Here is a 17,930-nt window from a genome sequence, read left to right on the forward strand (position 1 = left end):
AAGGGAAGCAAATTAGAAAATATACTATGCTATACCCTTCAGGTCATTATTATTTTTAGGCAAAATATTACTTGTGGACACACATAGTCTTCTAGTGCTACCACAGTTTATGCTATATAATTATTGAGCACAATTATTCCCATCTGAGTATGAGGAATTAAAAAAATTTACTGATGCATTATCATTATACCTAATAGTGGAATTCATTATGCCATGTTTGTACATACACATAATTTGATCAATTTTTCCCCAGTATCTTTCTTTCTCCTTCCCCCCCACCCAATCCACTTATACATGAGGCATTTTGATTTCTCAGTGTAACTATTTCTACCATAATTTGAGTAAATCCGAGATCTGTTAGGATTTAAATGTTCTCTTAAGAACTTGATAGATGTGATTCTACAGGTCTGATCTCCTAGAAATGCAATCTTCATATTATTGTATTTGCTATCAGTCCTAAAGAAAAATATCAGAGCTTTGTCCTACAGATTGGCTCATCTCTACCCTGCCACTGGGTGCAAGCTAGGGACCTTACAGTGATCTTATTACTGGGGGGGTAATAAGACCTCTTTCCTGGAAAAGAGAAATAGACGTATACAAACAAAAACCTTCCAGGAAAAAAAGACCATTAGTGGGGAAAACAACACCATTTCAGAGCTAATGATGTGGTTTTAATTGATTGGTTCCTGTTCAACAAAACTTAAGACAGAGATTAGGGCAGAAAGAAGGCAGTGAAACTCGGACCAGCACTTTGGTTCACTACACTGACTTACAAAATTGTGTTTTAATCTACCCAAAACAGAGTTGGATGCAGATGTGCAGATCTGCTTATAAGAAAACTCCTCATTTTCTCAGTTTCATAGATAAGTGCCCAGATGAAAACCTGCCAACTCCATGGAATGAAAATAGTGAAGTGTTTATACTGAACTCATTTTGGAAACATTCTCTGGAGATGCTATTGACTAACAGACATTATGAACCTCTGCAGCAGCAGAGCCCCCCTGCCCCATGCCTTCTATTTCTCCATCTTGAATGCTCTTATCTCCGAGTCATACAAATTTGAGGACTCTCAAATCCTCCATCTTCTTATGATCACCAGTGCTCATGATGATACTTATGAAGTGAGAGATTCTTAATAAAGCAAAGCAAGGCAATCCAGATGCATTAATCCTGTTCTTACTTTGTAATTTTGTTTTCCTTCCCTTCTCTTTCTCTACTTCCTCTATGGGGTCCAAACAGCTTCATTAGGTCATTTCTTTATTCACTCCTTTGTTTCTCCATGAATGCCCTCACTCACCATTTAATCTTTATTTTTGTCAATATTAATTAATTGTCTCATCAAATATTCATTCATTTACTCACTCACCCAAGTTCCTCTCTATCTAATCTTCATTCCATCATTTCACAAAATATGTGTTGGGCACTATTCAAAATGCAAGTGGTAAAAAAAACAAGCAAAATACAGCAGGGAATGAAAAGTCTTCTCCTAACGGACCTGGGGGAAGGAACAGCAAACACACATACAAAATAAATATGCAATATATTTCGGGCAGTGCTGAGTACGATGAAGGCCCGTAATAGAGAGTGCAGGCATTCTTTCATTCTTACTGAGAACCCACCACGTGCTAGACACACATGGTGTTAGATGATTGGGACACAGTGGTGAGCAGGATTCAGGCCTTCATCTCCAAGAGAGCAAAGGAGTGATACTCAGTCCTGTGAATTTGGAGTTTTAAAAATTCCTTGGATAATTCTGATATACAGGCCACAGTTCAGAACCTCTCATCTAATAATCCACATATCCTGTATCGATTCTTAGATATTTCTGTGTGTTCTACAAACACTTCAAATTCCTTCTAATCGCATCTCTATAACTCAGTCATGTTTCCTTCTTTCTCTATTTCCTCAATCAGGTTGTCCCCATCTCTCACCTAAACTTCTGCTATCATGTCCTATTTTAACTCTGTCACCATCCTACACAGTTGCCAGAAGGATGACTCTAAAAAGTAAACTCAATTATAAAAAAAAAAAAAAAAAGTCCCTTGGTGACTCCTGTGACTTAAAGGAAAAGTCTAGCCTTTTGGCCTGTGTTCAAGACTATTCACCATCTGATTCCAGTTTCTTTCCACACACCTGTGCACCACACACACACACACACACACATACACACAATATGCCATACCAGTCCCTACCAGACCCCCATGTCTGTACCATTCTCTCCCCATGTCTAAATAACCTTTTTCATCATTCAAGAATCACCTCAAATACAACCACCCCCAGAAGCGCCCAGACAATCCCTCCCCAATACTGGACGTAGCACTGCTATTTGTTCTTTCATGGCTTTTTAAATACTGTTGTCACATCAATCACAATTTATAATTATACACATCACAATTGATGTTGTCACATCAATCACAATTTATAATTATTCTCCAAATAAGGGGTTCCTCAAAGACAGGGACAAGACTTAGTCATCTTCAAACTCCTCACTACCATGATGTATATGATTAAATACTCAATGATGTTGACCAACCAAATAAATGACTGAGTTAAAAATGAACTAATACTCTAAAGAACAATTTAGTCCATTGGATGCAAGCAAGGCATAAGTCAGTGCTTTCAAACAGCTGCAAACAAGAGCATGTAAATACTTTATTTCCAATAAATATCCTAAAAGCAAAATTTGGCAACATATGGATTAATGGTTCTATTCTCACCATTCATACATGTTTGTCTTTCTTTGTCCTACTTTTCTCCATATCTCTTTCATACTGACTTTTTCTGGTCTCTTTTTTCAGGAGCTCAGGTTGACCAATTGTACCTCCCTGGCTAATTTTTTTTTTTTTTTTTTTTTTTTTTTGTATCAGGAAGTGAACTTAGAAATGTTTAACCACTAAGACACCTCCCCAGCCCCCATTTTTATATTTAATTTAGAGATAGCATCTCAATAAATTGCTTAGGGCCTTGCTAAGTTACTGAGGCTGACTTTGAACTCGTAATCCTCCTGCCTCAGGCTCCCAAGCCACTGGGGTTATAGGCATACACCACTGAATCCAGCTCCCTGTATACTTTTGCTACAACAAATACAGTAACAGATGATATCTGTTACTAGGGTAGTTTTCTTAGTGTGATATCGGGGCACTGAGATGCCCATTATCCCTAACATAACCCTCTTTCCACCTATGTACTTGCCTCTTTTGGTTGAAGATTCTGTTCTTTATCAGGATATTTAAAACAAGATAATTCTTAAATCTCTTAGAAACCATCAGAACCAAGAGTTGTTTTTTTGTTTGTTCGTTTGTTTTGGTACCGCGGATTTAACTCAGGGGACACTCGACCACTGAACCACATCCCCAGTCCTATTTTGTATTTTATTTAGCGACAGGGTCTCATGGAGTTGCTGAGCACCTCTCCATGGCTGAGACTGGCTCTGAACTCTAGATCCTCCTGCCTCAGCTTCCCCAGCCTCTTGGATTACAGGTGTGTGCCACCACAACCAGCCAAGAGTTTTTCTAATAGAACAGTCTGCACAGTATGGGAGCCAGGCAACTGGCGGACATCCAATCCCCGCCTTACTGTAATGTCCTCATCTGTGCTAAATGCCAGGTGATAAGGACTATTTGAGCTGCATGTTAGGACAGCACAAAGAAGTCTGCACTCATGTTTCAGGAAGGTGACCACTAAAAGAAGGAAAGAAGCCTACAATTTCCAACTATACAGGCTCAAGTTATTTTTAAAAGTCAAATACTCTTTAGGGTAGAATTCACGTTAGAACCCTTCAAGGAGAAAGGAAACTACATCAAACAACTAAGAGATGTGGGATAGAGAAGGGTAGAGGAGGAGGAGCCAGAAGGGGGAAAGAACTGGGAAGCTTGGATACTTGGGTAACTGTCAATTTTTCAGAGGCTGAGCTGACCTGTCTGCAGTCACAGAGCCAAGACAATATAAGCTAGCAAAGAGGTAGTCTTAAAGGAAGAAAAGAGAAGAAAAAGAGAAGGCAGAAATGAAAAGGTCAGTGTATTTCCACACTCCTTCAGTCTAAAAGAAGTACCAGTTACAGAGATCGAAGGCCCTGGTCAGTAGAGAGGCTACTAGACTCTCCATACCCAGAGCACCCAAACTTGTTTCAGAGAACTTGTAACCTCAAGTGACAAAGAAGGGGCTTCTTGTCCCAGAACAGGCCTGCCTTTAGAGTCAGGATACATTATACAGGCAGGGTTCTGACCCATGTGGGAAGAGCTTCTTGTATCTTTATTATGTACTCCCACCTTGACTCAGCCAATTCCTGTGGCTCACTGTGCACACATTCAGCAATTATTTGGGGAGGGTGACACAATGTACTATAAACATTTGGTTCATGGACCAGTGCCAATCCATGAACTGCTTATCACTGATTCACAATGAGAAAGTACAGAAATGAAGAGTGTGTGTTGGGAACCATTCACAGCTATTTGCTGAAATATCCCAGTACATGATCAGAGGTTCATAGCTTTCTGCATTTCAGTTTTAAAATTTACAAAATGTGACAATCTGTGATGATTAGAAACAAGAATTTTAAAACAGGTCCTTCGCTAGTTTATGACGTGCTGATCCAGCCAATACTGCCTTACTGAAAGTCAGTGACCAGGACTTGAATTTCCCTTTGCCACTCTAAAGGGAACCTCATTCTCTGCTCATAAACCTCTGTTTCCTTGTGCTTCGGGTGCAAACAAAGCTGAGTTTAGAAAGAATGTGGGAGCTGCTGAGGCTTGACTACAGGCTGGGGTACCCATGTTTTAACTCTTTGTAGGGAGGACCCCACAGAATTGTGCCCACAACAGAAAGAAGCGTCCTGGCACCAAGCCAATTCGAAAAACTCCTTCAGAGATGGCTATATCCATCCACTGTGGCCTCACACTTCCCAACTCCTGACTCCTGACTAAGAAAATATTAACAGGTATTGAATCATTCCATTGAAATTCACTTAGTCTGAAAGTATAGGCCCCAAACACACTTACCACACCCAGTTCACAAAGTTTAAAGTATAAGTTAGAAACACTGCAGGAACTTGATACCGAGTAAAGTAGTCGTTTCTGATCTGGAAAGGAGGAAGTAAAACGTAGCTCTTTCTACAATTCTAAGTGATTACCACCCATGCCACATCTTGTAGGGTTGGTCTTTAATGAGTAAATCATGCTGGATACATCTAACACTTTTACACTTGCTTCCTGACTATGCTTTATCCATGTAATAATAGCATCATTATAATGCCACCTGGAAATTGTCAGTTTTCATTCTTCCTGAGAAATGTTAAGTACTTCATTTTAAATCTTCTCATACTTCATTTACTCTCACAACATCCTGGTCAGTCAGGTAACTCTGTTCTGATTTATAAATAATACCCCAAATATTTGTAAGCAATCACACAAAGAATGCAGAAAATAATGCAAATGCAAATAATGGAAGTTATTATTCTCAAAGCAAGGAAGACTGAGGGAAAGCTCACCAGCCCCATGGAGTCAGGAGAAAACTGAGTTGACACCTCTGTCCCTCAAGCCCTTTGATATGGAAGAGTTCTCGGAAGGAGGATGGGAAGGTTGGCCCAGATAAAACTGTGCAATAATCTAAGTCAGTCTGTGATGTCCCCATATCTTCTCCTTTCCTCTTCGGTGGTACTTGATCCTTTTCCCCTCATTAGTTGATGCTTTGGTGCTCCTCAGCTCCTGTCTTACCTAGCTCTTAAGAGCCATACTCAGCTCCTTGTTGTTGAATTTAAATGACTGTGTTATTTCTCTCAGGGTTTCTAATACTTTAGGTTTCATCTTTATTTATTAAAGTAAGGCCTTCATCTATTAGAAGGGTTGTAAGTTGTTGGTAAATGGAGAGACACCAAGGAGGCTCCTCACACCCTTTCTTGTGTATCCTGAAATAACTGTTTATATTTGAGAGCCCATCTTTCCATTTATTGAGCATCCATTATGTGTACAGACTACATTAAGATTCTACATTCACTAGCTAATTAACTTGCCAATAATCATATTAGCATGCTATTATTATTTCCATTTTACAGCTGTGGAAATAAAAGTCCAGGAAATTATATCAGTATAATTACCTGACATGTGGAGGTATTCTACACACATTAGCACTAGTTATCACCATTGTCTTTTAGGTATAAATTATTCCTATCTATAGTTAAGAAAGTAGACTTGGAAAGGTTATTGACCATGACATGCCCATGGATGTATAGTTTATAAACGACAGGCTTAAGGTCTGAATTCATGTCTGTCTCATTTCTGTGCTTGAACTTGTTCCCATTGTACCACAATATTAAAATCTCTTCATAATTTATCTCTCTCCTGAAATGATTTATTCCCCTACATTCATTTTGGAGTACTTCTTTGTCCAATGCTAAAGAGAAATTTTAGTACAAATGAAAAACAGCTATTGTTGGTGCTGAAATAAATCACTATTTAACATTTTTAATTTTAAGATTCAGCAGTTCAGGCTTTGTTCCCTTGGGGATCCAGAATTCTCTCAAAAACTACCTACTTCCACATGCCCAAGATACCAGTCCAGCATTTATGTTCATAGCCCACATACTGATCATACAGCACACCAAGCCATGAAACCCCCAAGCAGTAGCTCTCCTAACAAGCTCTGCCTTACCTTGGGCTTATTGGTGCTGAATCTTCTTCTGACTCTTCTACAGCACCAGCCAGTTCTGGGAGAAGGAGAGCATCTTTGTTGACATTATTCACCCAGCTTTCCTTTGCCTCAATTGCTCTGTCCTTACTCTGCTCCACTGAAATAGGAAACAATAAAGGCAGGAAGGTTTATCTCTCACTTCCACAATCTACAATTCTCTTATAGGCTCCTATAGCTAGGGACTTAAATCTGAATCTCAAGCCCTCTGAGTACCAAGCCAATTCCTGAGTCTCAGGATCAGAAATACATCTTTGAAAGAAGTCAGTAGGTTCCCATGACATTTGCTCCTCTGCGCTAAGCAGAGTCTCCTAGGAACATGGGTGTACCTTTAAATGTGCAAGTAACTCCAGGGACTGTTAAAGCAAAATTCTAACTGCCTCTAGGTTAATCTGATCTTAATTAGAGTCCAGATTTAATGTGCGTAGCCAGGCAGGGGGTACTTATTGGGATTGAAACACTATCCTTACTGTGCTTTACTGAACATCTACAATATGCCCAACATGATGCTTGGCTGTGGGATATAAAGGGGAACAAATGATTCTGAAGAGAATGCCCTTCTCCACTGCCGACTCTACCTCCTCCTGCCCAGTCTCTACTCATCCAAATTCTACATAGTACTCAATGCTCAGCTCAGATGTCAGAGTCCCCATAAAACCTCTGTGCTCCCTCTTCAGGAAATGACCTCTTTTGCCTCTGAACATCCAGGACTGTTCACCTGAACCTCTCTGATCACAAACACCAACTGACTGATGACCTCTCAGGCACTGTGCCAAGTCCTTCACATACATTATCCTATGAGGTGAGAGTTATTTTCCAAGTTTATAAATTTGGAAATTAAGGATTGAAGACTTCAAGAAATTGCCTAAGGCCACATAGCCAGTGAGTACCAAGAATACTTTCATCAGGGTTAAGAAGATGAAGTATATTGGGGCTTTCAGTTTCCAAATACGTTCCAGGATGGTATCCCATCAAGGTCCCATCACACCTGAGTCTAGTTTCTTCAACTGAAAAATGGAGCCCACAGTATTAACCAGTACCTGTGAAGATTTCTTAAGGTCTGGGTAGTTTTGAAAAGCAAGAGGGCTTTACAATGCATTGTGCATACTATGTAATCAACCCTTATCTGCAAGGAGTGTGTCCCTGAGTCCCAAAGATCTGAAATCCCAACTCTGCCTTTTGGCAACAATATGATCTTGGGTAAGAGATTTAACTTCTCTGAGCTTTACATGCCCCATCTATAGAATGGGGAAAATAATGCCTTACAAAACTACTGCTACAATTAGAGATAATAGAGAGTAAGTGTCTATCATATATTAGACACTCAGAGATAACAGCTATTTTCTCTTTTGCATACAGGCTATACCTGGACAAGGGTTTATGCTGACTAACCCAGAGTTAGAGAGAAGGTACCCAGTTATTGTTTAACTAATAAGCCCTCAAAATATTACCTTTCTAGACCCTTAAATAAATAGTGTACTTTGTTGAGCAAAGAAGTACTAGATATCAAGATCGCTGAATAAGGACGCTAATTTATTTCTGTCTAAACCCTTTTCCTTACTCCGAAGGCTCTGAATTTACATATTTAAAAGTCAAAGAAGAGGTGGCAGATCTCTTATAAACCCCAAGTATCTATGCTACTACAAGTCAACATGGTGCCCAAAGCGCTTCCTGTGTTCCTACACTGAGTCACTTGGCCCTGCCCTAGTACGTTTGAATCCAGGGAAGAGGATGTTGAGCTTGACACATTATGGAAAGCATCCCTCCAAATGTTTTCCCAAGGCGGATTTCAGCAACAATTCTGCCACCATCCCTTCCCTGCTTCCCCCAAAAATGCTAGCTGTAATCACGTCGGCCAAATCAACTCACCTGCCACTTGGAGCCTCTTCTTTCTCATGGATGCTCTGATGATATCTGCACCATGGATTTTATCTCTGTGCCTTTTTGCCTTGGCTTCATAAAACCATTGGCCACTCATATTCTTCAGCTGCTGATCATCCTTAATTTTTTCAGGCAAATGTCTACAAAAGGTAAAGAACTTTACTGCACTAAGAAACCACAGTAAATAAATGAGTTCACTGTGACATTGTATAAAAAAATTGTAAACATACAGTGAGCAAAATGAAGCTCACAACATTTCAGATGCCACAAATCTCCCAGATGACTAACTGCGAATATTCCTCTTTGACTGGAAAGTCAGAAATGCCAAGGCCAATATTTTTTAAATCTAAAGTCTTAATCATGATCCTCAGATGATGCCTGCCATTTCCCAAGAGCAGATTTACGTCTTGGTTGTAGTTCTGTGTCTACTGTTCAAATGCAAATACCCCAGGGAGGGATGATACAATAAGCTTCCCTATGTATTGATTTCCTTATCTGTAAAAGGGGTTGCTCTGAGGATTATTACATGTTAACAGCCCTCTGTGCATTCCTGGCACCTAAGAAACACTAGAGAATAACTGGTGGTGAAGCCAGGTGCAGTGGCGCATGCCTGTAATCCGAGTACTCAGGACACTGAGGCAGTAGGATCTTGAGTTCAAATCCAGCCTCAGCAACTTAGTGAGGCCCCAAGTAACTCAGGGGACCCTGTCTCTTAATAAAATACAAAAAAAGGGCTAGGGATGTGGCTCAGTGATTGAGTGCCCCTGAGTTCAATCCTGGGTACTAAAAATGGAATGGAATGGAATGGAATGAAATAAAATAAAATATAAAAAGGGCTGGGGGTGTACACCAGTGGTAGAAGGCCCCTGAGTTTAATCCCTAGTACTGAAGGAAAAAAAAAAAAAAAAAGAGAGAGAATAACTAGTGGGGTAGTTACCAGTCCATCAATCCTATCATTTTGATGAAATGAGTTTATCAGACTTTTCTGGAAATCTGTGTAAGAAAGGGGTATGATATCCCTGGTGCTTAATGTTAGGAAAATAAACAAAAGTAGTGGGCTAGAATCAGGAAGACCAAATATGACAACAAGGATGGGCAAGCAAATACCATTTGTGCAGATACTGCTTTTAAGGATTCCACAATCATTCACGTTCATGGAAAAACTAAAACCTAAAAAACAAATGGTGGGGGGATTCAAGATGGCGGACTAGAGGGTGGCTGCGTTTTGTGTTGCTCCAGGACTCAGGACTCAAGAAGAGGAGATATAGAGAGACTTGGGACCAATTCAAAGCAGCCAGGTGAGTGTCCCCCATTGGGCAGGTGTCCCGGAAGGGGCGGTAGCCCCGAAAGCAGGGAACTTTCTGAAGTAGAGCTGCCGGCGAGACGCCCCTCCCCCCGCCGGAGCAGTGATCGCAGACAACTGTGAGCACTGGAGAGGTGGCTGTTCACCACAGCGCTTGGACTCGGCGCAACCCACCCGGGCTCTGGGAGGCTGCCCAAAGGAGAAGGTGCTCGGTGAGCTGTTTGGACTGAAAGCGACCACCCCTGACACAGGGGGCTGCCCAGAGGAGAAGGAGAAATACGGGCTCGGCACGTCGCTTGGAATTGGAGCAGCTGCGCCAGGGCTCTGGGCGGCTATCCGGTGAAACGGCGTGGTGAGTGGTTTGGTCCCAGAGCATCCGCTCCTGAACACAGGGGGGTTGTCTGGAGAAGGAGGAGGAGTGCGGCGGGGTGCTTGGGCTCGAAGTGACTGCACCAGGGCTACGGGTGGCAGTCGGGACAAGAAGGTGCACAGTGAGTTCTTGGGACTTGTGACGCACCAGATCTCTGGGTGACTGCCTGGTAGAGAAAGAGGTGCGTGGTGGGTCACTTGGACTTAGAGCGACCGCACGGAACAACAGGTGGCTGCCGGAGGAAAAGGCGTGTGGCGGGTCACTGGGACCCGGAGCGATTGTAAGGGGCTCCAGGTGGCTGCTCAGAGGAGGGGCCGCATAGCCAGGCGAAAAGTGCAGAGCAGGGTCCTAAACGGCTTCTTGGTGGAAGAGCCCCACAGACAAACTGAGGGGCGGAACGAAGGCTCCACTGCAGGCAGCTTCTCTGAGGAGAGGCAGCCTAAGGAGATTCGTTTGTGAAGGGTGAGGCTTCCAGGCCCAGGAGGTAGGTCCGGGTCCCTGGGAACATTGCAGAAGAAGGCTGCCCAGCCCAGGCGGTAGTTGTGAATTGAATGGAACCTCTGGGAGGAAAACCGACCAGCGAGATCTCCCCATCGGGTGACTCCTCCCTGTCGGGTGAGGTTCTCCCAAAAGGACTGTAAAATCAGAGACACAGGCCCAAACTGGTCTTGCATCAGCCCACATCCTACTTCCCTTTTGGATGACCATTCATCAGCAAGTGAAGGTACCTCTGCCCACTAGCAGGGAATATACCCCACCGGAAGGCCACCACCCCTAGGGAGTCAGCTCCCTTGTGGAGCACTGCATTATCAACTTCCTCCAAGACTTCAGGCTACTGAAGACTAAGAGGGGATATAATAGAAATCTTCAGGGATATTATAAGACAATAGAGGAAATCTGCAATATCACAGCGGTCAACTGATACCTGAACAATATGAGAAAACAAGGAAAGAAAATGCTGCAAACAAATCTAGATGTTACATCAATGAAACCCAACGACAGCATGGCAGAAGAAATGACAGAAAGGGAGTTCAGAATGTACATAATTAAAATGCTCAGGGAAGCAAATGACGAGATGCAAGAGCAAATGCAGGCACTGAATGATCGCACCAATCGACAGTTAAAAGAGCAAATACAGGAAGCAAAAGATCATTTCAATAAAGAGTTAGAGATATTGAAAAAAAACCAAACAGAAATCCTTGAAATGAAGGAAACAATAAACCAAATTAAGAACTCCATAGAAAGCATAACCAATAGAATAGAACACCTAGAAGACAGAACATCAGACATTGAAGATAAAGTATTTAACCTTGAAAACAAAGTTGAACAAACAGAGAAGATGGTAAGAAATCATGAACAGAATCTCCAAGAACTATGGGATATCATGAAGAGGCCAAATTTAAGAATTATTGGAATTGAGGAAGGCTTAGAGAAACAGACCAAAGGAATGAACAATCTATTCAATGAAATACTATCAGAAAATTTCCCAAATCTGAAGAATGAAATGGAAGATCAAGTACAAGAGGCTTATAGGACTCCAAATATACAAAATTACAACAGACCCACACCAAGGCACATTATAATGAAAATGCCCAACATACAAAATAAAGACAGAATTTTAAAGGCCGCAAGAGAGAGGAATCAAATTACATTCAGGGGGAAACCAATACGGATATCAGCAGATTTTTCAATCCAGACCCTAAAATCTAGAAGGGCCTGGAACAACATTTTTCAAGCCCTGAAAGAAAATGGATGCCAACCAAGAATCTTATACCCAGCAAAACTTACCTTCAAATTTGACGATGAAATAAAATCCTTCCATGATAAACAAAAGCTAAAAGAATTTACAAAAAGAAAGCCAGCATTACAGAACATTCTCAGCAAAATATTCCACGAGGAAGAGATGAAAAACAAAGAAACAAATCAGCAATGGGAGGAACTATCCTAAAGGAATTGTCAAATAAAGGAAGAACCAAGTCGTCTCAAAATAAATAAATAAATAAATAAATAAAATGAACCAAATGACCAGGAATACTAATCATATCTCAATAATAACCCTGAATATTAATGGCCTGAACTCATCAATCAAAAGACATAGACTGGCAGATTGGATTAAAAAGAAAGATCCAACAATATGTTGCCTGCAAGAGACTCACCTCGTAGAAAGAGATACCCATAGACTAAAGGTGAAAGGATGGGGGAAAACATACCATGCACATGGACTCAGCAAAAAAGCTGGGGTATCCATCCTCATTTCAGATAATGTGGACTTCAAGTCAAAACTAGTCAGAAGGGATAAAGAAGGACATTACATACTGCTTAAGGGAACCATAAATCAGCAAGACATAACAATCATAAATATCTATGCCCCAAACAGTGGCTCATCCATGTATGTCAAACAAATCCTTCTCAATTTCAGAAACCAAATAGACCATAACACAATAATACTATGTGATTTTAACACGCCTCTCTCACCACTGGACAGATCTTCCAAACAAAAATTGAACAAAGAAACCACAGATCTCAATAACACAATCAATAATTTAGACTTAACGGACATTTATAGAATATACCATCCAACCAAGAGCGAATACACTTTCTTCTCAGTAGCACATGGATCCTTCTCTAAAATAGACCATATATTATGCCACAAAGCTAATGTAAGCAAATACAAGAAGATAGAGACACTACCTTGTATTCTATCAGATCATAATGGATTGAAGTTAGAAATAAATGAAAGAGTAAAAAACAGAAGCTACTCCAACACCTGGAGATTAAACAATATGCTATTACATGATGAATGGATAACAGAAGATATTAGGAAGGAAATTAAAAAATTCTTAGAGGTAAATGAGAACAAAGAAACATCATATCAAAATCTTTGGGACACTATGAAAGCAGTACTTAGAGGAAAATTTATTTCATGGAGCGCATTCAATAAAAGAAGTAAAAATCAACAAATAAACGACCTAACACTACAGCTCAAAGCCCTAGAAAAAGAAGAACAGACCAACACCAAAAGTAGTAGAAGACAGGAAATAGTTAAACTCAGAGCTGAAATCAACGAAATTGAAACAAAAGAAACTATACAAAAAATTGACAAAATAAATAGTTGGTTCTTTGAAAAAATAAACAAAATTGATAAACCCTTAGCCACACTAACAAAGAGAAGATGAAAGAAAACCCAAATCACCAAAATTCGGAATGAACAAGGAAATATCACAACAGACACGATTGAAATACAAAACATAATTAGAAGCTATTTTGAAAATCTATATTCTAACCAAATAGAAAATTTCGAAGACATCAACAGGTTTCTAGAGACATATGAATTGCCTAAATTGAACGAGGAGGACATACACAATTTAAATAGAACAATTTCAAGTAATGAAGTAGAAGAGGTCATCAAAAGCCTACCAACAAAGAAAAGTCCAGGACCAGATGGGTTCTCAGCCGAGTTCTACAAAGTCTTTAAAGAAGAGCTCATTCCAATACTTCTCAAAGTATTCCATGAAATAGAAGAGGAGGGTACCCTCCCAAACTCATTCTATGAAACCAATATTACCCTGATACCCAAGCCAGACAGAGACAAATCGAGGAAAGAAAATTTCAGACCGATATCATTCATGAACATTGAAGCAAAAATTCTCAATAAAATTTTAGCAAATCGCATACAAAAATATATTAAAAAGACAGTGCACCACGATCAAGTGGGTTTTATCCCAGGGATGCAAGGTTGGTTCAACATCCGGAAATCAATAAATGTAATTCACCATATCAATAGACTTAAAGTCAAGAATCACATGATTATTTCAATAGATGCAGAAAAAGCATTTGATAAAATACAACACCCCTTCATGCTCAAAACACTAGAAAAAATAGGGATAGTGGGAACATTCCTTAACATTGTAAAGGCCATCTATGCTAAGCCCATGGCTAATATCATTCTAAACGGTGAAAAACTGAAAGCATTCCCCCTAAAAACTGGAACAAGACAGGGATGCCCTCTTTCACCACTCCTATTCAATATCGTTCTTGAGACTCTAGCCAGAGCAATTAGACAGACCAAGGAAATTAAAGGAATACGAATAGGAAAAGAAGAACTCAAACTATCCCTATTTGCAGATGATATGATTATATACTTAGAGGAACCAGGAAATTCCACCAGAAAACTGTTAGAACTCATAAGTGAATTCAGTAAAGTGGCAGGTTACAAGATCAATGCTCATAAATCCAATGCATTTTTATACATAAGTGAGGAATCCTCAGAAAGAGAAATTATGAAAACTACCCCATTCACCATAGCATCGAAAAAAATAAAATACTTGGGAATCAATCTCACAAAAGAGGTGAAAGACCTCTACAATGAGAACTACAGAACACTAAAGAAAGATATTAAAGAAAACCTTAGAAGATGGAAAGATCTCCCATGTTCTTGGATAGGAAGAATTAATATTGTCAAAATGGCCATACTACCTAAAGTGCTATACAGATTCAATGCAATCCCAATTAAAATCCCAATGACGTACCTTACAGAAATAGAGCAAGCAATCATGAAATTCATCTGGAAGAATAAGAAACCCAGAATAGTTAAAGCAATCCTTCGCAGGAAAAATGAAGCAGGGGGTATTGCAATACCCGAACTTCAACTTTATTACAAAGCAATAGTAACAAAGACGGCATGGTACTGGTACCAAAATAGACAGGTAGATCAATGGTACAGAATAGAGGACACGGACACAAACCCAAATAAATACAACTTTCTAATACTAGACAAAGGCGCCAAAAATATGCAATGGAGAAAAGATAGCCTCTTCAACAAATGGTGCTGGGAGAATTGGAAATCGATATGCAACAGAATGAAACTAAACCCATATCTCTCACCCTGCACAAAACTCAACTCAAAATGGATTAAGGACCTTGGAATCAGACCAGAGACTCTGCAGAGTATAGAAGAAAAAGTAGGTCCCGATCTTCAACATGTCGGGCTAGGACCAGACTTCCTCAACAGGACTCCCATAGCACAAGAAATAAAAGCAAGAATCAATAACTGAGATAGATTCAAACTAAAGAGCTTTCTCTCAGCAAAGGAAACTATCAGTAACGTGAAGAAAGAGCCTACAGAGTGGGAGAATATCTTTGCCAATCATACTTCAGATAGAGCACTAATCTCCAGAATCTATAAAGAACTCAAAAAACTCTACACCAACAATACAAATAATCCAATCGACAAATGGGCTAAGGAAATGAACAGACACTTCACAGAAGAAGATCTACAAGCAATCAATAAACATATGGAAAAATGTTCAACATCTCTAGTAATAAGAGAAATGCAAATCAAAACCACCCTAAGATTCCATCTCACCCCAATTAGAATGGCGAATTATCGCTAATAAGTGGAGGATGACACATAAAGGGGGGGAGGGAAGGGTTAGTGTTAGGGTTAGAGTTAGGGTTAGGGAGGGGGGCAAGTATGGAGGAAGGAAGCACTGTATAGAGGGTAAAGAGGGGTGGGGGGGTGGGGGGAAGGGAAAAAATAACAGAATGAATCAAACAACATTACTGTATGTAAATTTATGATTACACAAATGGTGTGCCTTTACGCCATGTACAGAGAAACAACATGTATCCCATTTGTTTACAATAAAAAAAAGGAAAGAAAAAATGGTTAAAAAAAACAAAAACAAAAACAAAAACAAAAAAAAACAAATGGTACCATCCTAAAACTTCTCTAAATTACACTGGCTAGAAAACATTATTCTAGTTGACCAGTCTTTTAACCTTTGCTTCCACTTCAATAAAACCATAATTGCAAATCTTAGTCTATCTCAATAAAACAAGAATTTCAAATCTCTTTTCTCACCCACAGAGATGTACTTAGAATATAGTGGAATAAAAGCTTTAAGGCAACAGAACTCTTGGAAGATGACACGCTACACAAGTCCAAGATGGTTTTATGATTGTTGTTCAAGCTCATATGTATCCTTCCTGAAGTAGCAAATCAAATCTGTTTTAGCCAGAGAATGTAAATGGACCAAGGTAGTAGCAGGGCTTGTCATGAGTGCTACACACAGGCAAGCTGAAAGTGGGGGAGATGGGGGATGGGGAGGGGCAGTTACTCCAGGTCTAGCAAGGAGTCTCCTCTCTCCCTAAGAATGCGTGGAGATGTCTATTTACCCACTCTCTGCTGGAATTTCCTCTCCTCTCTCAATCACCTAGGAAGAGGTGACCCTACTCCAAACATGTTCAATCACACAATGTCATAACAGTGTATCTCTAAATCATAACAGTGACAACACACCACTACTTCAGAGACATTATGGTTCTTATTACAGATTCTGATGGTTTCTCCCCGCCTCAGGCTTTGAACAGAGCAGAAGACCCCTGTCAGGCTGCTGGTTCAAGCTTTTTCTTTCTCCTCCCAACAGGACCAAGCCTAAGTTCAATTCCAGAGAAGTCCTCCCACCTCTCCCTGACCAGAGTGAGCTTCTGAGGATGGGGCCTGTATTCAATCAATACATTTTTGCTAAGTGTCTAGAAAAGAGTGGATATTTATTCTGTGCTTGCATAGTAAAGGAATGTCCTATGAGGCCTCAGACCACCTGGCTTCAGTTACCTTTTCAGATTCATTTTCCAGCACTTACTCCCATACAACACTTGCCAGCACACTCAACTGCTTATTGTCCTCCAAGCTGTTCTTTTGAGATCTCTGTAGATGCTATAGACATGCAGAAGATATGGCAGAAAGAATGTGGGCTTTGGAGGTTACCAAAACTAGGTCTGAATTCCAGTTCTGACTCTTCCTATATGGAACATGGGGAGGCTACTGAGTCTTTCTCAACTTCAGTCTTTTTTTTTTTTTTTTGTAGCGGGTATCAAACCCAGGGCCTTGTGCTTGCAAAGCAAGCACTCTACCAACTGAGCTATCTCCCCAGCCCCAACTTCAGTCTTCTTACTTGTAAAGTTAGGGGACCATAGGACCTAACAGGCAGGAATTCTGGAATAACTCATCACAGTATTTGTCTGTAAGTGCTTAAGAGTGGAAAGAGGCCAAGGACTCTGAGGGCTCTCGGGATGTCTCTCCCCTGCTTCTCTGTCCAGCCTGCTGTTCCTCATCCTTCAGATCCATTCAGGCACTGGGGCACCCTTTGCCCTGTCCCATGCTCCCTTGGCCCCACCCCTTTAGCACTCATCACACTGTGTCCCAGTGATCTATTTGCACATCTGTTTCACCCACTGATCTGTGGACACTGCAAACTCCTTGAGGACAAGGATCACATCTTAATCGCCTTTGTAACCTAGCACACCACAGAGCCTGGCAGAGAGCTGGTACCCAATAGCTATTTGTTGAGTGAATAAATCAGTGAGCAAATAAGCACCCAGCAGCCACCCTGCCTCAGTCAGGCAAGAGATAATGAAGAACACGTCACTGCTGTGGTTCCGTGAGTCATGCCCCACTGCAATGTAGGGTCTTCTGGTGAGACAGGACATTCTCAGAACAGGAAAAAACACCACAAAATATGGCACCCACCAGCATTCTTGCTGAAGGAGCACACAAACTCTTGTAGCACAACAGCCCCCAGATCTCGTCATTTATTTATTTATTTATTTATTTTTTCATCATTTATTTTTGTTTGACTGAAAGGTACTTTGTAGGGATCTTTGTGAAACTCTTGATCTGCTCTCACCTAAATG

At 40.5% G+C, this 17,930-nt stretch overlaps 1 protein-coding gene across 10 annotated transcripts in view; it reads right to left on the reverse strand.

Annotated features, from left to right (window-relative positions):
* SYTL2 (synaptotagmin like 2) overlaps positions 1–17,930 on the reverse strand; it is a 110,017-nt gene that overhangs the window by 42,431 nt on the left and 49,656 nt on the right. For all 10 annotated transcript variants that reach the window (XM_079105528.1, XM_079105526.1, XM_079105527.1 and 7 more), the window contains exons 3-4: positions 8,551–8,702; positions 6,646–6,781 (exon numbers count right to left, since the gene is read on the reverse strand). In XM_079105528.1, coding sequence (XP_078961654.1) covers positions 6,646–6,781; positions 8,551–8,702 — 288 coding nt within the window. The remainder of the gene's footprint in view (positions 1–6,645; positions 6,782–8,550; positions 8,703–17,930) is intronic.

This window comes from Sciurus vulgaris (genome assembly GCF_902686455.1).
Source record: "Sciurus vulgaris genome assembly, chromosome: 11".
Taxonomy (NCBI): domain Eukaryota; kingdom Metazoa; phylum Chordata; class Mammalia; order Rodentia; family Sciuridae; genus Sciurus; species Sciurus vulgaris.